Source organism: Chionomys nivalis, chromosome 7 (assembly GCF_950005125.1).
Source record: "Chionomys nivalis chromosome 7, mChiNiv1.1, whole genome shotgun sequence".
NCBI classification, from domain to species: Eukaryota; Metazoa; Chordata; class Mammalia; order Rodentia; family Cricetidae; genus Chionomys; species Chionomys nivalis.
Window position 1 is genome coordinate 14,138,442 of NC_080092.1, and position 22,703 is coordinate 14,161,144.

Here is a 22,703-nt window from a genome sequence, read left to right on the forward strand (position 1 = left end):
AGCAAATTCATGTTGAACCTGGTGGGAAACCCAGGATAAGAGTAACCCAGCCAGGGACTGCAGAACTAGAGGTTGTCCAGAGACCCTGGGCAGGAGACTCTGCTTGACCCTCTTCCCTCCACTTCTTCTTTTTCCTCCCTTCTCTAGTCTGGCATTCTGCCTCAGCACAGGGGACCTGAGTCCCAGGCTGGGCATATGACCTCCCCTAGGATTCCCCAAGTCAGTCGGGCACCTGTGCAGATGCAGAGAACCCAAGCACACAGGCTTCTTCCTACTTAGGCTTTATTCAAAGACCAAGAGGTACAGGTGCAAGGAAGGGGAGACTGCCTGTCCAGAAGGCAAGCCTGGCAGGAGACGCCCTGAAACTCCAGTTTAACGGTACTTGGAGGTCAGCACGGTGCTCACAGAGGCAAGGAATTTGTCCAGAGAGGCGTGCACTGCAGGGGTAAAGTCGGCAGGAATGTGGTTGGCCAGGGTCACCAGCAGGCAGTGGCTCAGGAGCTGTGGAGACAGGAAGTTTCAGACCATGGAGTAGACACCTAGTCCCCTTGTCTTGAGGGGCCCCATGTACTCCTTGCTTGTCCCAGATGCTGCCCCCCACCTCCCATCATCCCCCCCAACTCCACACGCCCCATCATTCAGCCCCAGCCCATACCTTGAAGTTGACAGGGTCCACACGCAGCTTGTGGGCGTGCAGGTCGCTCAGAGCAGACAGGGCACCGGGCAGGTCATCCAGGTGTCCAACTGCGGTGGTCAGGGCATCGGCAACTTTCTTGCCGTGGGCCTTGACCTGGGCAGAGCCGTGGCTCACATCAAAGTGAGGGAAGTAGGTCTTGGTGGTGGGGTATGCCACGAACATCCTGTGGGAAGAAGGTGGAGGGAGGAGTTGAGGTCACAGGAAAGCACAGTTAAAGGCTGTCCTCTGCGCACCGTGTCTGCTTTGGATTCCATGGCCCTTACAGAGCAACGGTCTCACCTCTCTAGGGCCTCAGCGCCATACTCAGCAGCATGGCCGCCCATCTTGGCCCAGGCAGTCTTGATGTTGGTCTTGTCGCCCGCAGAGAGCACCATGGTGATTCCTTCCTGAGTCTGTCAGAATCAGAAGTGTGTTGGACCTGCAACAAGCAGCACTTATATATCTGCTGGGCCTGGGACACGCCCTTGGGGCGGCCCTCATTGGCTGACTAGGGTGGTTCACTGCAGAGCAAGGCAGGCAGGGGGCGCCCGGGGTTGGGGAGATAGCAATAGGCTTCCACTGCCTGTAGGAAATCCTGACCACCCTCTGTGGTGCTTCTTGATCATTTTCTTTGTCTTCAAAGATGTGTGTTTAAGAAAAAATTAGGGTCCCAAAGCCATGTTCTTAGAAGGCAGTTGCTCAGACCAGACTGAGCAGTGCCCACCCCCACCCCTCCCCCCGACCTTGCTCTGGGTCCCAGCTTCTCACTCTCCTTTCTAACCCACAAACTCCCTGCTCTGCCCCACACTCTTCTTCTGTGAACAAGAAGGGTAGATAGATGCTGGTGACCCACAGAGAAACCCTCTCCCTGTCTTTTCTCCCTCCTCCCTCTCATCCCTTTGACTATTCTCTTTTTTCCTGGCTCCTCCTGGCTTTTCTTTTCCCTCTCTCTCCTTTTCATCCTTTTTGTGTGAATAGGTTTTGCTCTGATACCCGGGCTGACCTGGAATCCTCTGGCTCAAGTCAACCCTCTGGTCAGCCTTCTAAGTGCAGGGAACTGCAGGAACAGGGCACCAGACTCTCTGACTTGCATCTCAGCTGCCCAGGGCTCCCATGGATGCAAAGGAAAGATGCTGAGAGCTGACTTTGGTGTTGCACATGGGGAACCTCGGGTCCTAGCAGGCTGAGGCAGGAGGCATGCCTGAGCCCAGGAATTCAAGGTCAGTCTCTGCAAAGAGAGACCCCATCTTCCTAATACAAGCAAACAGTAGCAAAGATGCTGGGGTGTAACCGGATGGCAGAATGTTTACCGAGTTTGAAGAAGGTTCTGGATTCAGTTCTAGCACTGCAGAAATAAATGTATGATAACACAGAGCATGAAGCAGTAGCCAACTGAAACTCCTGGGCTCAGTTCCAACTTTTTTGACTTGGGGTGAGGGTGACTAAGCAGAGGGACTGACTTCCTACTAGAATAACAGAAAACTGGCTGTGAAGTCTTAATGGCTATCCATTTCTTCTTTCTTTTTTTCTTATTCTTTCTGATTTTCTATCTTCCCCCCCTCCCTTTATTATTTCTGTTTTTCCGTGTGTGAGTGTGTATGTGTGTGTGTTTTGTGGTGATCTTTGTTTTGTGCTTAGGGCGTATGGGTCAGATGATGTCACAAAAAGGTGGCATGTATTATTAGGACTTCCTGGGGGCTGGAGAGATGGCTAGGAAGTTAAGAGAACTGACTGATATTCCGGAGGTCCTGAGTTCAATTCCCAGAAACCACATGATGGCTCACAACCATCTGTAATGAGATCTGGTGCCCAGAACACTATAAACATAATAAATAAATTTAAAAACAAATAAATAAATCTTAAAAAAATACTTCTTAAGCCGGGCGGTGGTGGCGCACGCCTTTAATCCCAGCACTCGGGAGGCAGAGGCAGGCAGATCTCTGTGATTTCGAGACCAACCTGGTCTACAAGAGCTAGTTCCAGGACAGACTTCAAAACCACAGAGAAACCCTGTATCGAAAAACCAAAAAAAAAAAAAAAACTTCTTTCTCTGTCTCCTGAGAGAACTTCTTGAAGGCTAGTCTTCCCCTGGACATTCTGCAACTCTTTCTCTTGCTATCCTCCCCCAGTGCAGGTACAGAAAGATCCTGGGCCAAGGCAGTAGGTTCACGTGGACATATCGGTGACACAAACAGCTCAAGTGTACACACATCTTGTTCAGACCAAGAGGTGCGGTGTGGACAGGCATGAAGGCCTGGTGCTGCAGCTCTGAGGTTCCAGTGTTTGGAGGTCAGCACTGTACTCACAGGAGCAAATAGCTTGTGGGTGTTGCTGTCCGGACCCCAGCCTTAGATTCAGATGTTTCCTCCCCTTTCCTGCTCCCCTCCCTCCAGGCAGGTGTCCGGAAAGATGGAGGGTCCCATTCCCTGGGGCACAGAAGTTCAGCCTTTGGCAGAACTGCCCCGTGGCATGCTTCCTACTCTTTCCTAAGCTGCAGCCTTTCCTTGCTCTGGCCCAGCTACAGGCACAGCTTTGTCCTGGCTCTGAGGACAGGAAAGATAAGATGCTGGGGACTTAAAGGCATAAGGGATGCTTGACCCTTGTGGGTGGGGTGCCCCTCTGCAGGTACCATTTCAGTCTCCCCTCCCTGAGATCCTCAAAGGGTAAGTCTTAGCCTTAGGGAGCATGGAAGGAGCCAAATTCCTCTGTTCTTTTCTCCTTTTTCCTCCTCTGCCCTTCTCCTCCTCTCCTTCTCCCTCCCCTTCCCTTCTTCTTCTCTTTACCTTTCCTCCCTTCTCCACCCTCCTTCCTCCCTTCTCTCTTCTTTCCTCTCTTCATCCCTCCTTCTCTCTAAATGTGTCTTTGTTTAGACTTAATGAAGACAGTAGGCTCAGTCCCAGACTTTACTTCAGCCTTTCTCTGGGTGGAGAGATACGACCTAGACTGTCTCCCATTGATAACACATCAGGGTGTGAATGCTTTGATCGACTTTAGCTTATTTCCTAGATGTTTTCCTACATATGAATAAAAATGAGGGCTGGAGAGATGGCTCAGCAGTGAAGAACACTGACTGCTGCTCCTGAGGACCCAGGTTTAATTCCCAGCACCATCGTGGCAGCTCACAACTGTCTGTGATTTTACCAGGGAACCTGCCACCATCACACAGACAGACATATAGGCAAAACACTAATGTACATAAATTAATAATGAATACATTAGTTTTAATAAAATTAAAATGAGTTGGCTGTGAGGGAATGGAGTCCACAGGGGAGAGGAAGAAAGAAGTCCCCAGGAGCAGTCCTTGTCCAGAAGACATTGCCTGTGGTACCTGCCACCATCCTGATAGCTGTATCTAGTACACTGGCACGTTTGAGGAAAGACCTGGCAACCTGGTCAAGTTCCAGAACACGGTAGCCAGGCAGGCTGTCATAGATGCCAGCCTTGAGCCAGGGGCCTCAGACCAATGGCAGAAGAGTTTCTGGCTGCTGCTAACAGCCAGGGAAGCAGAAGTAAGGGAAATTCCTCCAGGGAGGCTTCTGTAGGGAGAGCAGTGCTCAGACGCCCTTCAGAGCAACTGCATCTGGCTGCGACCAGCTGCTTCGCTGGTCTCTCTGCTAGACCACAGCTACTCAAACCATCCTGCCCCAGCCTGGGTTTGCACAGAGCAGGTCAAGGATGGAATACTTGAACATAAACTCAGTGTTCTTGTTTGATATGATTTTTTTCTTTGTTTTTGTTTTTTAAGACAGGTTTTCTCTGTATAACAGCCCTAGCTGTCCTGAAACTAGCTCTTATAGGCCAGGCTGGCCTCGAACTCACAGAGATCTGCCTGCCTCTGCCTCCTGAGTGCAGGGATTAAAGGCATATGCCACAACCTCCGGGTACTATGTTTGATATTTTAAGACAGGGTCTCACTGTCCTGGAACTTGCTCTGTAGACCAGGCTGGCCTTGAACTGACAGAGATCTCTCTTCATTTGCTTGTGGAGTGCTTTGATTAAGACCATGTAACAGCACAGCGGTCCCACATACTCACTTTGCATAAGAGTTCTGTCATGCTATTTGTTCCTGTATTGCTTTTTACTATATTTTAGAGACTTAATTATTTTTTTTAGTTTTACTTATTATTATTTTATGTGCATTGGTGTTTTTTTATGTGTGTCAGGTTCCCTGGACCTGGAATTACAGAAAATTGTGTGCTGCCATGTGGGTGCTGGGAACTGAGTCCAGGTTCTGGAAGAGCAGTCAGTGCCCCCAACCACTGAGACCTCAACAGCCCCTAGAGATTTATTTTTATTTAATTAAAAAATGTATATAGGCAAAGCTAGGCAATAGTGGCGTATGCCTTTAATCCCAGCACTTAGGAGGAAAAGGTAGGTGGATCTCTGAGTTTGAGGCCAGCCTAATACAGAGCAAGCTCCAGGACAGGCTCCAAAGCTACGCAGAGAAACCCTGTCTTGAAAAACCAAATAGAAAAAAAAATGTATATAGCCGACTGTGTTAGTTTGAATGTAATTGGCTCCCATAATCTCATAGAAAGTGGCACTCTTAGGAGGTGTGACTTTGTTGGAAGGGCCATGGCCTTGTGTCGTGGAGGGAGTGTGTCTGTGTAGGAGCAGGCTTTGAGGTGTCCTGTGTTCAGGATACTGCCTAGAGTCTCACTTCACTTCCTGTTACCATCTGGTCAGTTGTAACCAGCACCACATCTGCCTGCACACTGCATACTCCCTGCCCTGAACCTCTGAACTGTAAGAAGGCCACACCAAATAAATTTTTTTTTAAATTTTTTTTAAAGAGTTGCCGTGGTCATAGCGTCTCTTCACAGCAACAGAAAGCCTAAGATGGCCGAGGTGTGGTGATGCAAGGTTTAAAGTTCAGCCCATTCGAAGAAGAGGCAAGCAGATCTCAGTAAATTCAAGGCCAGTCTACAAATTGAGTTCCAGGACAGCCAGGCAGTTACAGAGAGAAATCCTATCTTGTGTATGAGGCCGGATATTTGACTCAGCTGTTTAGAGCAATCCTTGCTCTTGCGGAGGTCTTGGGTTCAGTTTCTAACACCTATATGGTGGGTTATAACCATCTGTAACTACAGTTCCAAGGGATCTGATACCCTCTTCTACCATGATCACCAGGCACAAAAATGGTACACAGATGTGTCTATGCAGGCAAAATATTCATACTCATAAAAACATTAAAAATATTTTGAAAGTTTTCTTTTCCTTGAGACTGGATTTCTCAGTGTAACAAAGTTGACGGTACTGGAACTTATTTCAGGTTGGCCTGGAACTCAGAGAACCTCCTGCCTCAGACTCCAAAGTGCTGGGATTAAAGGTATGTGCCTCCATCATCCAGCATTTAAATTATTTTTTAATTATTTTTATTTCTGTATATATTTGTATGTGCCTGTGTCTAATGTCCATGGAAGCCAAAGGCATCAGATCTCATTTTTTGTCATTATTTATTTTTATTTCCTGTGCACTGTTGGTTTTGCCTGCATGTATGTCTGCATTAGGGTGTTGCATCCCCCGGAATTGGAGTTACAGACAGATGTGAGCTGCCGTGTGGTTCTGATCCCAGGTCCTCAGGAAGAGCAGCCAGTGATCTTATCCACTGAAACATGTCTCTAACCCATCAAATCTCATTCCAACTGAGCTTTCAGGTTCTCAAAAGCTTCCTGATGTGGATACTGAGAATCTCTTGGGTCCTGGGTAGGAGCAGAACATGTTCATAGTTGCGAGCCCATCACTCCAGCCTTATTTCTTTGTTTCTTCCCTTACTTTGAATTTGGCAAGGCCTCACCATGGGTCCTCACTGACCTGGTGCCCACTATGTAGAACAGGCTGCTTTTGAACTTGCAGAAGTCCACCTGCCTCAGTCTCCAGAACACTGAGGTTAAAAGTGTATTCTACTGTACATCACCCTGTGTATTTGTTTTTGTTTTTTTGTTTAAAAATTTTAATAGCCAGAGTTGCAGAGATAGCACAGCATTTAGGAATATTGACTGCTTTCCACAGGACCTGGGTTTGACATCCAGAACTCACATAACAAGTCATAGCCATCTGTAACTCCATTTCCAGGAGATCCAACCCTCTCTTCTGTGCTCCAAGGGCACTGCATGCATATGATATGCAATAGACAAACAAAACACCATACAAGTAAAAAACAAAGAAAAACTCTATCTATCTATCTTTTTTTTTGTTTTGTTTTGTTTTGTTTTGTTTTGTTTTGTTTTTCGAGACAGGGTTTCTCTGTGGTTTTGGAGCCTGTCCTGGAACTAGCTCTTGTAGACCAGGCTGGTCTCGAACTCACAGAGATCCGCCTGCCTCTGCCTCCCAAGTGCTGGGATTAAAGGCGTGCGCCACCACCGCCCGGCTTCTATCTCTCTTCTATCTATCTATCTATCTATCTATCTATCTATCTATCTATCTATCTATCTATCTATCTATCTATCTATCTATCTGGGCATAGAGGCACACACCTCTAATTCTAGTGCTGGAAAACAGAGACAGGTGGGTCTCTAAGTTTGAAGCCAGCCTGGTCTATATGGTGTGTTCCAGGTCAGCCAGAGCTAATTAGAAGAAACAGGTATCAGTCTAAGTGTTCGTCTGCTTACATGTGAAAGCAGACGCCTATGGAGTTCAGAGGGGGCATGGGATCAGTGCCTTTGAATCTGGAGCTATAGGTGGCTATTGACCAGCTGATGTTCAATTCTGGGAACTGAACCTAGGTCCTCTGCAACAGCTGTTCATGCTCTTCACTGCTGAACCGACTCTCCAACCCCCTCTCCTGAGATTTTGACTCCATGATTATCTGAGTTTGTGCTGGACTACAAGGATTCAAGATCACTGTGAAAAAAAGGAGGACTGGAGCAGTCACCTGATGGGGAGTCCTGGAAATTCTGGTGGGGTGTGTGTGTGTGTGTCTATGTGTGTGCGTGTGTGTAATGAAAGGTAGCAGTAGGGAAGGACATTGTAGTCCAGCAAATTCATGTTGAACCTGGTGGGAAACCCAGGATAAGAGTAACCCAGCCAGGGACTGCAGAACTAGAGGTTGTCCAGAGACCCTGGGCAGGAGACTCTGCTTGACCCTCTTCCCTCCACTTCTTTTTCCTCCCTTCTCTAGTCTGGCATTCTGCCTCAGCACAGGGGACCTGAGTCCCAGGCTGGGCATATGACCTCCCCTAGGATTCCCCAAGTCAGTCGGGCACCTGTGCAGATGCAGAGAACCCAGGCACACAGGCTTCTTCCTACTTAGGCTTTATTCAAAGACCAAGAGGTACAGGTGCAAGGGAGGGGAGACTGCCTGTCCAGAAGGCAAGCCTGGCAGGAGACCCCCTGAAGCTCCAGTTTAACGGTACTTGGAGGTCAGCACGGTGCTCACAGAGGCAAGGAATTTGTCCATTGAGGCATGCACCACAGGGGTGAATTCAGCAGGGTGGTGGTTGGCCATTGTCACCTGCAGGCTGTGGCTCAGGAGCTGTGGAGACAGGAAGTTTCAGCCTGTGACAATAGAAACCTAGTCGCCTGGGCTGTACTCTCTGTAACCACCGTGTTCCTTGCCCTGGGCTCGAGGGGTACCACGCCTTCCCTGCTGGTCCCAGATGCTGTCACAACCCCCCAAGCCCCTATGGCTGCCGCCAGCAGGCCCAATCACACACCTTGAAGTTGACAGGGTCCACACGCAGCTTGTGGGCGTGTAGGTCGCTCAGATCAGACAGGGCACCGGGCAGGTCATCCAGGTGTTCAACTGCTTTGCTCAGAGCATCGGCAACTTTCTTGCCGTGGGCCTTGACCTGGGCAGAGCCGTGGCTCACATCAAAGTGAGGGAAGTAGGTCTTGGTGGTGGGGTATGCCAGGAACATCCTGTGGGAAGAAGGTGGAGGAGGAGTTGAGGTCACAGGAAAGCACAGGCTGTCCGCTGAGCACCTTGTCTGCTTTGGATCCCGTGGTTCTTAGAGCTGCGGCTCTGGTCTCACCTCTCTAGGGCCTCGGCGCCATACTCATCAGTGTGGCCGCCAAATTTGCTCCAGGTAGTCCTGATGTTAGACTTGTCCTCCTCAGAGAGCACCATGATGATTTCCTTTCTGAGTCTGTCAGAATCAGAAGTTTGTTGAACCTGCAGCAAGCTGCACTTAAATATCTGTTGTGTGGGACACGCCCCGGGCGGACCTCACCTCATTGGCTGTCTAGGGTGCTACACTGCAGGATAAGGTTGGCAGAGGATGCCCAGCGTTAGGGAGATGGCAATAGGGATCCACTATGGGTAGGGATCCTGATCACCTGCTGGGGTGCTTCGTGCCCCTTCACTAGTCTCCAAAAATGGGTGTTTGTGAAAGAAGTAAGGGTCCCAAAGCCCTGTGCAGAGAAGGCAGTTGCTCAGACCAGCCTGAGCAGTGCCCACCCCTCCACCTTGCTCTGGGTCCCAGCTTCTCACTCTCCTTCCTAACCCACAAACTCCCTGCTCTGCCCCACACTCTTCTTCTGTGAACAAGAATGGTGGATAGATGCTGGGGACCCACAGAGAAACCCTCTCCCTGTCTTTTCTCCCTCCTCCCTCTCGTCCCTTTGTCTCTCTTTTCCTGGCTCCTCCTGGCTTTTCTTTTCCCTCTCTCTCCTTTTCATCCTTTTTGTGTGAATAGGTTTTGCTCTGATACCCGGGCTGACCTGGAATCCTCTGGCTCAAGTCAACCCCCTGGTCAGCCTTCTAAGTGCAGGGAACTGCAGGAACAGGGCACCAGACTCTCTGACTTGCATCTCAGCTGCCCAGGGCTCCCATGGATGCAAAGGAAAGATGCTAAGAGTTGACTTTGGTGTTGCACATGGGGAACCTCGGGTCCTAGCAGGCTGAGGCAGGAGGCTTGCCTGAGCCCAGGAATTCAAGGTCAGTCCCTGCAAAGAGAGACCCCATCTTCCTAATACAAGCAAACCGAAGCAAAGATGCTGGGGTGTAACCGGATGGCAGAATGTTTACCGAGTTTGAAGAAGGTTCTGGATTCAGTTCTAGCACTGCAGAAATAAATGTATGATAACACAGAGCATGAAGCAGTAGCCAACTGAAACTCCTGGGCTCAGTTCCAACTTTTTTGACTTGGGGTGAGGGTGACTAAGCAGAGGGACTGACTTCCTACTAGAATAACAGAAAACTGGCTGTGAAGTCTTAATGGCTATCCATTTCTTCTTTCTTTTTTTCTTATTCTTTCTGATTTTCTATCTTCCCCCCCTCCCTTTATTATTTCTGTTTTTCCGTGTGTGAGTGTGTATGTGTGTGTGTTTTGTGGTGATCTTTGTTTTGTGCTTAGGGCGTATGGGTCAGATGATGTCACAAAAAGGTGGCATGTATTATTAGGACTTCCTGGGGGCTGGAGAGATGGCTAGGAAGTTAAGAGAACTGACTGATATTCCGGAGGTCCTGAGTTCAATTCCCAGAAACCACATGATGGCTCACAACCATCTGTAATGAGATCTGGTGCCCAGAACACTATAAACATAATAAATAAATTTAAAAACAAATAAATAAATCTTAAACAAATACTTCTTTCTCTGTCTCCTGAGAGGACTTTTTGAAGGCTAGTCTTCCCCTGGACATTCTGCAACTCTTTCTCTTGCCATCCTCCCCCAGTGCAGGTACAGAAAGATCCTGGGCCAAGGCAGTAGGTTCATGCTCTCTGTCGACATGTCAGGGACACAAACAGCTCAAGTGTACACACCTCTTGTTCAGACCAAGAGGTGCGGTGTGGACAGGCATGAGGGCCTGGTGCTGCAGCTCTGAGGTTCCAGTGTTTGGAGGTCAGCACTGTACTCACAGGAGCAAATAGCTTGTGGGTGTTGCTGTCCGGACCCCAGCCTTAGATTCAGATGTTTCCTCCCCTTTCCTGCTCCCCTCCCTCCAGGCAGGTGTCCGGAAAGATGGAGGGTCCCATTCTCTGGGGCACAGAAGTTTAGCCTTTGGCAGAACTGCCCCGTGGCATGCTTCCTACTCTTTCCTAAGCTGCAGCCTTTCCTTGCTCTGGCCCAGCTACAGGCACAGCTTTGTCCTGGCTCTGAGGACAGAAAAGATAAGATGTGGGGACTTAGAGGCATAAGGGATGCTTGACCCTTGTGGGTGGGGTGCCCCTCTGTAGGTACCATTTCAGTCTCCCCTCCCTGAGATCCTCAAAGGGTAAGTCTTAGCCTTAGGGAGCATGGAAGGAGCCAAATTCCTCTGTTCTTTTCTCCTTTTTCCTCCTCTGCCCTTCTCCTCCTCTCCTTCTCCCACCCTTTCCCTTCTTCTTCTCTTTACCTTTCCTCCCTTCTCCACCCTCCTTCCTCCCTTCTCTCTTCTTTCCTCTCTTCATCCTTCCTTCTCTCTAAATGTGTCTTTGTTTAGACTTAATGAAGACAGTAGGCTCAGTCCCAGACTTTACTTCAGCCTTTCTCTGGGTGGAGAGATACGACCTAGACTGTCTCCCATTGATAACACAGCAGGGTGTGAATGCTTTGATCGACTTCAGCTTATTTCCTAGGTGTTTTCCTACATATGAATAAAAATGAGGGCTGGAGAGATGGCAGAGGGAAGGGAAATTCCTCCAGGGAGTCTTCTGTAGGGAAACCAGTGCTCAGACTCCCTTTAGAGCAACTACATCTGGCTGCGACCTGCTGCTTAGCTGGTTTCTCTGCTAGACCACAGCTACTCAAACCATCCTGCCCCAGCCTGGGATTGCACAGGCTGTCAGAATCTGAGCAAGTCAAGGATGGAGTACACAAACATATATACTCAGTGTCTTGTTTGATTTGAATTTTTTTTTCAAGACAGGTTTTCTCTGTGTAACAGCCCTAGCTGTCTTGGAACCATCTCTTGTAGACCAGGCTGGCATCAAACTCACAGAGATCTGCCTGCCTCTGCCTCCTGAGTGCAGGGATTAAAGGCATGCACCACTTCTCTCTGGTACTATATTTAATTTTTTTAAGACAGGGTCTTACTGTGCTGGAACCTGCTCTGTAGACCAAGCTGGCCTTGAAATGACAGAGATCTCTCTGCGTTTTCTTTGATTAAAACCATGCAACACCACACCGGTCCACATATTCTCTTTTGAGAAGATTTCTGCCTTGCTATTTGTTTCTGTAGTGCCCTTTACTATATTTTAGAGACATTTATTCCTTTTTTTTTTAGTTTTATTTATTTTTATTTTATGTGCATTGGTGTTTTCTTCATGTGTGTCAGTTTCCCTGGAATTGAAAGTACAGATTGTAAACAGTCATGTGGGTCCTGGGAATTGATTCTGGGTTTTGGAAGAGCAATCAGTGCCCCCAACCACTGAGCCACCTCACCAGCCCCAGCGATTATTTTTATTTAATTAATATATATATATAGTCGAGTGTGGTAGTATAAATGTAATTGGCCCCCATAATCTCATAGGAAGTGGCACTCTTAGGAGGTGTGACTTTGTTGGAAGGGCCATGGCCTTGTGTTGTGGAGGGAGTGTGTCTGTGTAGGAGCAGGCTTTGAGGTGTCCTGTGCTCAGGATTCTGCCCAGAGTCTCACTCCACTTCCTGTGGCCATCTGGTCAGTTGTAACCAGCACCACATCTGCCTGCACACTGCCATACTCCCTGCCCTGATGATAATAGGTTGAACCTCTGAACTCTAAGATAGCCACCCCAAATAAATGTTTTCTTTTTTTTAAATTATAAACTGATTGGCCTAATATCTCAGGCTTCTCTTATTTTCTCTTACAACTTATATTAACCCATAATTCTTGTCTGTGTTGGCCACGTGGCTTGGTACCTTTTTTGGCAAGGCAGTCACATTTTGCTTCCTCTGCAGCTAAGTCACTACCCAAGTGTTTTCTTTTTCTTAAGAGTTGCCATAGTCATAGTGTCTCTTCATAGCAACAGAAAGTCTAAGATGGCTGAGGTGTGCTGGCCAACAGGGAGGCAGAGGCAAGCAGATCTCAGTAAGTTCAAGGCCAGTCTACAAATTGAGTTCCAGGATAGCCAGGCAGTTACAGAGAGAAATCCTATCCTATATATGAGGTTGGATATTTGACTCAGCTGTTTAGAGCAATTGTTGTACTTACTGAGGTCTTGGGTTCAGTTTCTGACACCTATATGGTGGCTCATAACCATCTGTAACTACAGTTCCAGGGGATCTGATACCCTCTTCTGACCATGGTCACCAGGCACAAATGCGGTACACAGATATGTCCATGCAGGCAAAACATTCATACTCATAAAAACATTAAAATATTATTAAAGTATTTCTTTGTATTTTTTTTTTATTTCAAGACAGGGTTTCTCTCTTTAACAACCATGGCAGTCCTGGGCCTTGTTCTGTAGACCAGGCTGTCCTGGAACTCAGAGAACCTCCTGCCTCAGCCTCCAAAGTGCTGGGATTAAAGGTATGTGCCACCATCACCCAGCATTTAAATTATTTTTTAAATTATTTTTATTCCTGTATATATTTCTTCTATGTGCCTGTGTGAAGTGTCCATGGTTGGTGTAGGAGGTCCTTCTGTTTGTGTGTTGCTTTCATTGGTTAATTAATAAAGAAACTGCTTGGACTGATAGGGCAGAACTTAGGTTGGTGGAGTAGACAGAACAGAATGCTGGGAAGAAGGGCAAAGACAGAGAGCCGCCATGGAGTTTCCTGGTCAGACATGCTGAATCTGTCCTGGTAAGCCACGACCTCGTGGTGATATACAGATTATTAGAAATGGGTTAAAATAAGATGTGAGAATTAGCCAATAAGAGGCTAGAGCTAATGGACCAGGCAGTGATTTAAATGAATACAGTTTCTGCGTGGTTATTTCGGATGTAAGCTAGCCAGGTGGCTGGAACAAAGTATCCCCTGCTCTCTACAACAGTTTGGCTGCCCAACGTGGCTAGCTAAGTCCACGTAAAACCTAGAGGGCTTTAAAAAGTAATTCTAGATGAAAAAATAAAAAGTATAGAGAGTTTAACATAGCTTGCTGTTCTCTGGTGTGTGCCACAGTTACTTTAAGAGACATTTTCCTGACTCAGCAGCGGTAGTAGGAAAAAAAAGCCACACGTTTTTAAAACGAGGCTTCCTGGGCTGTGCTGCCAGTACAAACACCAGCTATTAAGCATTTCAATGGCATTTGTGGGCCCGGGTGTTTCTATGCCCACTCAGGTCAAGAGCATGCCCGTGGCTCTGCTCTTCCTTCCTGGGCAGACAGCAGGATCAGTCTACTAGGCTTGGGCAGGCAGGAGAGCATGGCAGATTCCTGCCGCCATACACAGAGATGTTTCCAGGCTGCACAGTGCTCTGCGTGGCAGATTTGGCTATAACTCAGATAAAAACAGTTTATGTGCTGCATGCTCATTCTTAAGAGTTAAAGTGCTGAGTGCTGCTCCTACCTGGTGGCCCCAGAGCTAGCAGAAATGGTACGTCCACCATTTCAAAATTGGAGAGAGGTGGAGCCAACATCCAAAGCAGCTGCAACCAAGCTGCTTAGCATTTTAAAAGCTCTTCAAGAGAGTAAAGAGTTACAGATTCACAATAGGACAGATTCAGACATAAAAACCTCTAAATGGGTCATAGTGTTAGATAAACATGCATAGGCTTGGGAGAGAGAAGAAAAAGAGTATAAAAGTCATAAAATAAAGTTAATGCTTTAAAAAAGAGTAAAATCTTTAAAGAGACAGAGTACAAATAGTCATAGATTAAAATAAGTAATGAAAAATAAGCCATGTAAAACTAGAAAATTCACAGAGAGTCTGGATTCTGTATATTCTTATGTTTTTAAAATTTTTGACTGTGGAGCTAAGTGCAGAGAGACGTTTCATTGCATGGGCTGCTAGGCTAGACCTCCATGTATATTATAAAAGTATTATGACTTCAAAATTTGGGTCTAAAGATATAGTGTTTTGGAAAAGAGGTTCTTCTTTTCTTTTCACAGAAGATGAGATCCTGTGGTTTGCTTCTAGATCAATATTGTATGATAGACCACACCCTCCTGAAAGGTCGCTGTAAACACTCTCAGAAAATTACTTCACTCAATTGCTGACTGAGATGAACCTAGCACACAGGATATACCATGAAGGACCTGATTAACAGTGCCCCCATACAGCAGGAAGAAGTTTGGAGAGAAATAACTATGTCCATATTCCCAAATATTGTTTATAACTGTTTGTTTACATTTAAAGGGGGATATGATATAGATATGAATAATTTGCATTGGTATGGATCTTGCTTTATTGATATAAATTTAAGGCCAATCTTGTTATATGTATATTTCTGCTCTCGATTAAGGTATTGTGATTGTGTAGTTCATTTAAAAATGTTATGTAGCCGGGCGGTGGTGGCACACGCCTTTAATCCCAGCACTCGGGAGGCAGAGGCAGGCGGATCTCTGGGAGTTCGAGGCCAGCCTGGTCTACAAGAGCTAGTTCCGGGACAGGCACCAAAGCTACAGAGAAACCCTGTCTCAAAAAACCAAAAAAAAAAAAATGTTATGTATAATTAAGAAATATAGGTTGTTAATGGATAGTCAAGCTTGTAGTCATGTTAGTTAGATTTTCTAGAGATATATTTCAGTTAGATAGGCATTCTTCATATCTTTCAAAGACTACAGAATATGGCATTTAAAATGTTTTAATAACTTAGGACTTTTCATGACAATGAGACACATCTGCTCTTGGCAGCATCAAGCTACTTCCTGAGGAAAATGGGCATTGAAGAGGCTCCTTATTGAGTTGGTTAGCCATTTGGGCAAGAAACTGCTCTTGCCTGGACTGATGCATAAACTGGACATGAAGAACCTGCAGAGAAAGGACTGCTGAACTTGCCTAAAGGTGAGATGATCCTTTGGGATCCTGACTCATGAAAGAGTCTGCAATACATTCTGCAGGACACAGAAAAAAAGTGACTGAACTGTCTTTGAAATTTCCAGCTTCATGGAAAAGAAAAGTCTGCTGGATACTATGGGCCTGTGTGCTGAAGATGGTTGCCCCAATGGTTTGGGTGAATGTACAGGCAGTGAGATATCTATGTCATTTCTAGAGTTTTGGAAGTTGCTTACTTCTTGTTTATTAAGGTAATATTATATCCTTCTGGAGTCTTTGATAGAGTTGAAGAATAAATGGATAGTTATCGATGGAGGAAGGTCATTGGTTAATTAATAAAGAAACTGCTTGGCCTCATAGGTTAGAACATAGGTGGGTGGAGTAAACAGAACAGAATGCTGGGAGGAAGAGGAAGTGAGCTCAGATGCAGGGCAGCTCCTCTCGGAGCCAGACGCGATGCAGCCAGCCGCCAGGTCAGACATGCTGAATCTTTCCCGGTAAGCACATCTAGTGGTGCTATGCAGATTATTAGAAATGGGCTAAATTAATATGTGAGAATTAGCCTAGAAGAGGCTAGATATAATGGGCCAAGCAGTGTTTAAAAGAATATAGTTTCCGTGTAATTATTTCGGGGCATGAGCTAGCCAGGTGGCCAGGAGCCAGGCGGCAGGAACGCAGCCCGTAGCTCCCACAACAAGTTATAGTTTTTCTTTGTTATGGTAAAAGATAAAATAGAGGGGCTGGAGAGATGGCTCAGTGGTTAAGAGTGCTGACTGTTCTTCCAGAGGTCCTGAGTTCAATTCCCAGCAACCACATGGTGGCTCACAATCATCTGTACTGAGATCTGGTGTCCTCTTCTGGCCTGCAGGCATATATGCAGGCAGAACACTGTATACACAATACATAAATAAATAAATATTTAAAAAAAGATAAAATAGATATAAATATTGTAACTGTAATTCTTGCTTGATAATTTTTTTTTTTTTTGCTTTTTCGAGACAGGGTTTACTCTGGAACTCCCTTTGTTGACCAGGCTGGCCTCGAACTCACAGAGATCCGCCTGCCTCTGCCTCCTGAGTGCTGGGATTAAAGGCGTGTGCCACCACCACCCGGCTGATAACTGTTTTGTTACATGTAATTTTACTATGTTAAAATTAAAGCCTTCCTTTCATTTTTAAACAGAAAAGGGGAAATGGTGAAGGAGGTCCTTCTGTTTGTGTGTTGCTTTGCCTGATAGGGCAGAACTTAGGTAGGCAGAGAAGACAGAACTGAATTTTGGGAGGAAGAAAGCTGAGTAAGGAGCCACCATGGAGACACCATGAGTCTCCAGCCTGAGAAGGACGCTGGTTAGAATCTTGCTGGTAAGCCACAACCATGTGGCAATACACAGATTAACAGAAATGGGTTAAATTAAGATGTAAGAATTAGCCAATAAGCCGGGCGGTGATGGCGCACGCCTTTAATCCCAGCACTTGGGAGGCAGAGGCAGGCGGATCTCTGTGAGTTCGAGACCAGCCTGGTCTACAAGAGCTAGTTCCAGGACAGGCTCCAAAACCACAGAGAAACCCTGTCTCGAAAAACCAAAAAAAAAAAAAAAAAAAGAATTAGCCAATAAGAAGTTAGAGCTAATAGACCAGGTAGTGTTTGAATGAATGTAGTTTTTGTGTGATTATTTCAGGTGTAAGCTAGCTGGGTGGCTGGTAAGGAACAAAGCCCTCCCCTCCCCCCCGCTCCCTACAACATATGGAAGCCAGAAGTATCAGATCTCTTTTTTAAAAATCATTATTTATTTTTATTTCCTGTTCACTGGTGGTTTTGCTTGCATGTATGTCTGCATGAGGGTGTTGTATCCCCTGGAACTGGAGTTACAGATAGTTGTGAGCTGCCATGTGTGTCTGGGAATTGATCCCACATTGTCTGGAAGAGTAGCCAGTGCTATTATCCACTGAACCATCTCTCTAGCCCATCAAATCTCACTACAACTGGGCTTTCAGGTTCTCGAGAGCTTCCTGATTTGGATCCTGAGAATCTGCCTGGGTTCTGGGTAAGAGGAGAACATGTTCATAGTTGCGAACCCATCACTCCAGCCTTATTTGTTTATTCTTTCTTTACTTTGAATTTGAGGCAATGCCTCACCATGAGCCCTCATTGACCTGGTGCCCACTTTGTAGAATAGGCTGGTTTTGAGCTTGCAGAAATCCACCTGCCTCAGTCTCCAGAATGCTAAGGTTAAAAGTATTCTACTGTACATCACCTTGTGTATTTGGTTTTTATTTTTTTGTTTAAAAATTTGTAATAGCCAGAGTTGCAGAGATAGCACAGCATTTAGGAGTACTGACTACTTTCCACAGGACCTGGGTTTGACATCCAGAACTCACATAACAATTCACAGCCATCTGTAACTCCAGTTCCAGGAGATCCAAACCCCTCTTCTGTGCTCCAAGAGCACTGAATGCACATGATATGCAATAGACAAACAAAACACCATACAAGTAAAAAACAAAACAAAACTCTATCACCAATCAATCAATCCATTTATCTATCGATCTATCGATCTATAGATATAGCTGGGCATAGAGGCACACACCTCTAATTCTAGTGCTGGAAAACAGAGACAGGTGGGTCTCTAAGTTTGAAGCCAGCCTGATCTATATGGTGAGTTCCAGGTCAGCCAGAGCTAATTCTAAGAAACAGGTATCAGTCTAAGTGTTTGTCTGCTCACATGTGAAAGCAGATGCCTATGGAGTTCAGAGGGGGCATGGGATCAGTGCCTTTGAATCTGGAGCTATAGGTGGCTATTGACCAGCTGATGTTCAATTCTGGGAGCTGCAGCAGCTGTCCATGCTCTTCACTGCTGAACCGACTCTCCAATGCCCTCTCCTGCGATTTTGATTCCATGAGTCTGTTTGTGCTACAGACAACTGTATCTATGTGTAGATGAGTTCAGATACTTGCTGACTTTAGATGAATGTGGTCGTAGTAATTCCCCACTGCTGGTTAGGAGTCTCAGTTAACTGTATGTTATTCACTAAACTGTGTGGGTGTCCATTTGGGGAGTCTCTTGTTGCCATTCCAGTTCCTATGGATACTCTGTATTTCTATGTCCCTCGAAAAACCACACTCCAGCCTTAGTGTCAGAAAATAGAAACAGTCACCTGGGTCCTGGTGCTGGGGACCCACAGCTCAAGAGATATACCAAGAAGGAAAGATACTGTGCTTTGAATTTCCCAGAAATACCCGGTGCTGAGGCTACCCTAGCCTCTCTCTCCCAACAAGCTGCTCTACTCTCTGTGGGTCAGTGTATTGGCAGGTCCTGGACTTGTCCAGCAAAAAAGGGCAGGAATCAGAGTATTTCAGGCACTGTTTCTGTGTCTTCAGCATTCTAGTTTGTGGTTGTGAGCCTGGCCTAGGTAATGACTGAGCTAAATGTTCAGCCAACAGCCTATTTTTATGTTTTTACTTTGCTTTTTGTTTGTTATTTCGTGTTACTAAATATCAAACCTTTGCCTATCCAAGATAGGGGCCCCATTCCTGAGTTCTATCCCCAGGCTTGTCCCTGTGTGTGTGTGTTTGTTTGTTTGTTTCTGTTTTAAAGGTGAGTGTGTATACAGCTCCGGGAGTTTTTGTATCTAAGATTTCCCTGACTCATGTTAGGAAGTAACTCGAATCCAATGTTTTGATCTGTGGCTGTAGGTTTAACTGGTACTGGTTAGTCTTGTTTCTTCACAGCATGGAAAGTCCTAGCATTTGCTACCTGTGACCTGGGAGGCCAGGAAACCTTGTGACAGTATCAATTCCATGTTAACCTGAAGGACCACGAGTCAGGGGCCAACCATCTTCATACTGCCTCATGTCAGAGTGCCCAAGGCCATGGCACAAGATATGGAAGGGTTTCTGGTGACCTGGCAACAGAGAGTTAGCAAGCACTGCCCTACCTGTGTGTGTGTGTGTGTGTATGTGCGCGCGTGTGTGTGTCTGCCACTAGCCATAACCCACCCACGCTGGGCCATACCTGGTCTAGCTATGGAGTGAGCACCCAGCCCTAATTCATCCTGTGTGTTGCAGATGTGAATCTTGTCTTAGAGTTTCCCATGGATACAAATCCCATGAAAATCTTGGTTGGGCAACAGGCAAAATGGCGTTACCTTCTGAATTAGGTCTTTGCAGTTGGCACTGTATTTTTGGAATCTTCATTCAGATTTTTTTGAGCATATGGACACCTACTAGATAAAGTGTAAATATAGGGAAAAATAAAAATGCCATAGGCTGAGGGAAAGCTTCAGTCCACCGAGGCTGGGACTCCTGAGGCCGCAAAGGCTCAAAGTGTCTCTGAGTCTTCATTTCAAGGACCCACACGAACCCACACATCTGTGCCGCAACATGCATGACACACAGATGCCCAGGTTAGGAAAATATGACCCTGTTCTTCTTCCTGGCCCCTGGTGGATGGCCGAGCTCCAGTATTCTGCTAGGGGGTGTCACTGTGGGTGCCAGTTCAAATGTTTCTTTTTGGTTCTTCCCAGACACTCTAGAAACAGTGCTTCCTCAGCCCCCTGCGTCTACCCAGCCCAGGCGGTCTCAGGTATGACTAACCATTATATGTCCCTGGTTTGTTCTTGATGTAGTTCCGCTGTCAGCATTTCCCCCATGTCACGGAACGTGTGTCCTGCATGTGCTTTGGGAGATGAAGTCATTGTGTCTTCTGTTTGTTAATTCAGGAAACAGTTTGCCTTATGTCGAATAAGAACTAAAAGAAAGACTGAGAAACTCTTAGAAAACGAGTGGAGGCCGGGTTGGAGGTCCCCTCGTCCCTTTTTTACATGGCAGGCTTCAGTGCAGTGACCTCATCCCAAGCAGTTGAGTCTTGCACAGAATGCTTTAACCACAGCCTCCCTGATACCCGAAAATACACACCCACATAACACACCCTGGGCATGGCTGAGCTGAGCAGGCAGGAGTTCATGACTGTGATTTTTCTCTGGTACAGTGCCCAGTGTGTCCTGGGCATCCACGCACAACCTCATTGACCAGCATCTATAGCTGTGACCTCCATGTATGGATCCAGGCAGATGACTGCCTTGCAATAAGACTTGGCCCTGAGCAGAGTCTAGAAGCAGACCAGAAACCTAGGTGGAGGGCACAGTTTTTCTGTCCTGACTGCCACTCTCTGTCCTGGCCACTGTCTCCAAATTACCACACAGAAACTAATATTACTTGTAAATGCTCGGCCAATAGCTCAGGTTGTTACTAGCTAACTCTTACATTTAGATTAACCTATCTCTACTAATCTATGTATTGTCACATGGCTGGTGGCTTTACTTGTCCTCTAGCATGTCTTGCTTTCTGGGCAGCTGGCTGGTGTCTCCTCACTCTGCCCTCCTTCTTCCCTACTTTCTCAGTTTGACTTTCCAGCCTGACTTCCTGCTCAGCCACCAGCCTGTCAGCTTTTTATTACCAATGGCAATAATACATAGTTACCATCTGCAACTGAAGCAGCCAAGGCTAAAGGCATGCATTTGTGAGTAGGGACCATAGATGCTCCAAGGTGGAGATGGCCTGAGGCTCCCCTGATGCCTGGGGACATGTGGAGGTACAGGCCCTCCTGCTGCAGGTGGTATTCCTGCTACCACCCAGCTCTTTGCAGTGTGTTCCACAGAACCTGTCTTTCTACTCTAAGACTGAATTCATTCACTACCTGCCTGTATTTTCTCTGGCAGCTACAGTTTCTACAGCTTAGAGCACTTCTGCATGCAGGAGGCCCCTCTTCCCACCTCCAACACAGAACACAAAGGGTTAAATTAAAATGAAAAGAGTCTTTATGGAGCCAGGTGTGGTGGGGCAGGCATGCCTTGTAATTTATGTACTGGTGGTAGGTTGGCATAGGGCAAAGGGTAGGTTGGAGGTGGGACTGGAGACAGAAGGATCAGGAGTTCAAAACCAGCGTAGTCTAAATTATGGATCTGAGAGGCCAGGCTGGGTTACACGAGACTATTAAACCTATCTTAAAACAAAACAAAACAAAAAACAAACCAAACCACAATACAAGGGCCTGCCTGCTTTCATAGGAGGTCTATGACTCCAGATTGGCTGAAATTCCAGCCTCTTGGAACCTTGTTTTGGGATCCCAGGATACATCCTCAGCGATATTTGGAGACCAGTGCCAAAGTCACAAGGCCCAGGAACTTGTCTAGGGAGGCGTGCATCTTTGGGCTGAAGTCTCCAGGATAGTGTCGGGCAAGAGTCACCAGCAGACAGTGGTTGAAGAACTGGATTAGAGAAAGAATCGCCCCGCCTTGCTTTTATCTCTCCCTGACACCCAGACTTGAAGGGACCCACCACTGCAGCAGCCACCAGAGAAGCTCAGTCCCAGAACCCACCTGAAAGTTAGCAGGGTCTATGCGGAGCTTGTGAGCATGGAGATCGCTGAGAGCAGAGAGAGAACCAGGAAGGTCGTCCAGGTGGTGGGCAGCAAGAGTCAGTGCATCGGCCACCTTTTGACCATGGGCTTTAACCTGCCTAGAGCCGGGACTCAGGTCCAAGTGTGGGAAGTAGGTTTTGGTGGCAGGGAAAGCCATGAAGGTCCTGTGGGAAAACTGAGTTGGGTGAATCCTGGCCAGGAGGTGTAGAGAGCCCGCCTTTGCCCGGCCGTCCATTGGAAGGTGAGCCCGAGGGCGCCCGAGGGGTCCTTACCTCTCCAAGGCCTCGGTCGTGTAGATTCCAACATTGGTGCTCATCTTTTTCCATAGCGCGAGAACCAGCGCGCGGTCAGTCTGGGACAGAGACATCTTCACTGAGCTGTGGTCTTGCTCCTGGCTTCCCGGCTGTGGGCAGAGTCCCGGAAACCCAGGGTGCCGCCAGGGGGCGCCGCTGTGTTCCAGCTCGCCTAGGTGCTGGGTTTATCTTGGACTTGCAGCCCTTTGTCCCCCTGAGCCCCAACGCTCTATGGACAAAAGTATCTAATATGTACTACCGTATTACAATTTATCCTGCCTCCTGAGTCCTTAGGATATTTCATAGGTGTCCGTCCCTTTCTCTTTCAGTAGTGCAAAGGATTTCTTTTTGTTGTAACTTCCCTCGAGTAGTCCCATACCCTTACTTGGGTCTTAGTTTTCCCCTGGAGCACGTCTCTTTTTATTAAATTTCACATATTTCAATCTACATTTAAAGGGGCTGGAGAGATGTCTCAGCAGTTGAGAGCACTGGCTGTTTTCTTAGAGGACTTGGGTTTGATACCTACCACCTACCTA

At 46.8% G+C, this 22,703-nt stretch overlaps 3 protein-coding genes across 3 annotated transcripts; all 3 read right to left on the reverse strand.

Annotated features, from left to right (window-relative positions):
* Positions 1-265: 265 nt before the first annotated feature.
* On the reverse strand, positions 266-1,127 carry LOC130877404 (hemoglobin subunit alpha-like). Its single transcript, XM_057774649.1, has 3 exons — positions 977-1,127; positions 656-860; positions 266-501 (listed from the first exon to the last, which is right to left on the reverse strand). The coding sequence occupies exons 1-3, from the start codon at positions 1,069-1,071 to the stop codon at positions 373-375; spliced, it is 429 nt and encodes a 142-aa protein (XP_057630632.1). The 5' UTR covers positions 1,072-1,127; the 3' UTR covers positions 266-372.
* Positions 1,128-7,914: 6,787 nt separating this feature from the next.
* Positions 7,915-8,767, reverse strand: LOC130877526 (hemoglobin subunit alpha-like). The gene is made up of 3 exons (XM_057774915.1): positions 8,650-8,767; positions 8,332-8,536; positions 7,915-8,150 (listed from the first exon to the last, which is right to left on the reverse strand). Exons 1-3 carry the CDS (start codon positions 8,742-8,744, stop codon positions 8,022-8,024), a joined length of 429 nt encoding a protein of 142 aa, XP_057630898.1. The 5' UTR covers positions 8,745-8,767; the 3' UTR covers positions 7,915-8,021.
* Positions 8,768-21,276: 12,509 nt separating this feature from the next.
* LOC130876966 (hemoglobin subunit theta-1-like) lies at positions 21,277-22,262 on the reverse strand. The gene is made up of 3 exons (XM_057773846.1): positions 22,147-22,262; positions 21,834-22,038; positions 21,277-21,722 (listed from the first exon to the last, which is right to left on the reverse strand). The coding sequence occupies exons 1-3, from the start codon at positions 22,239-22,241 to the stop codon at positions 21,594-21,596; spliced, it is 429 nt and encodes a 142-aa protein (XP_057629829.1). The 5' UTR covers positions 22,242-22,262; the 3' UTR covers positions 21,277-21,593.
* Between the last annotated feature and the right edge of the window lie 441 nt (positions 22,263-22,703).

Bases quoted from the DNA above. Each gene is read 5' to 3' on its own strand.
- LOC130877526 (XM_057774915.1), bottom strand. From the start codon at position 8,744: ATGGTGCTCTCTGAGGAGGACAAGTCTAACATCAGGACTACCTGGAGC. The intron at 8,537-8,649 runs GTGAGACCAGAG...TTCTTCCCACAG, and splicing joins GGCGCCGAGGCCCTAGAGAG to GATGTTCCTGGCATACCCCA. The intron at 8,151-8,331 runs GTGTGTGATTGG...CTGTCTCCACAG, and splicing joins TGGACCCTGTCAACTTCAAG to CTCCTGAGCCACAGCCTGCA.
- LOC130877404 (XM_057774649.1), bottom strand. From the start codon at position 1,071: ATGGTGCTCTCTGCGGGCGACAAGACCAACATCAAGACTGCCTGGGCC. The intron at 861-976 runs GTGAGACCGTTG...TTCTTCCCACAG, and splicing joins GGCGCTGAGGCCCTAGAGAG to GATGTTCGTGGCATACCCCA. The intron at 502-655 runs GTATGGGCTGGG...CTGTCTCCACAG, and splicing joins TGGACCCTGTCAACTTCAAG to CTCCTGAGCCACTGCCTGCT.
- LOC130876966 (XM_057773846.1), bottom strand. From the start codon at position 22,241: ATGTCTCTGTCCCAGACTGACCGCGCGCTGGTTCTCGCGCTATGGAAA. The intron at 22,039-22,146 runs GTAAGGACCCCT...GTTTTCCCACAG, and splicing joins ACGACCGAGGCCTTGGAGAG to GACCTTCATGGCTTTCCCTG. The intron at 21,723-21,833 runs GTGGGTTCTGGG...TCTCTAATCCAG, and splicing joins TAGACCCTGCTAACTTTCAG to TTCTTCAACCACTGTCTGCT.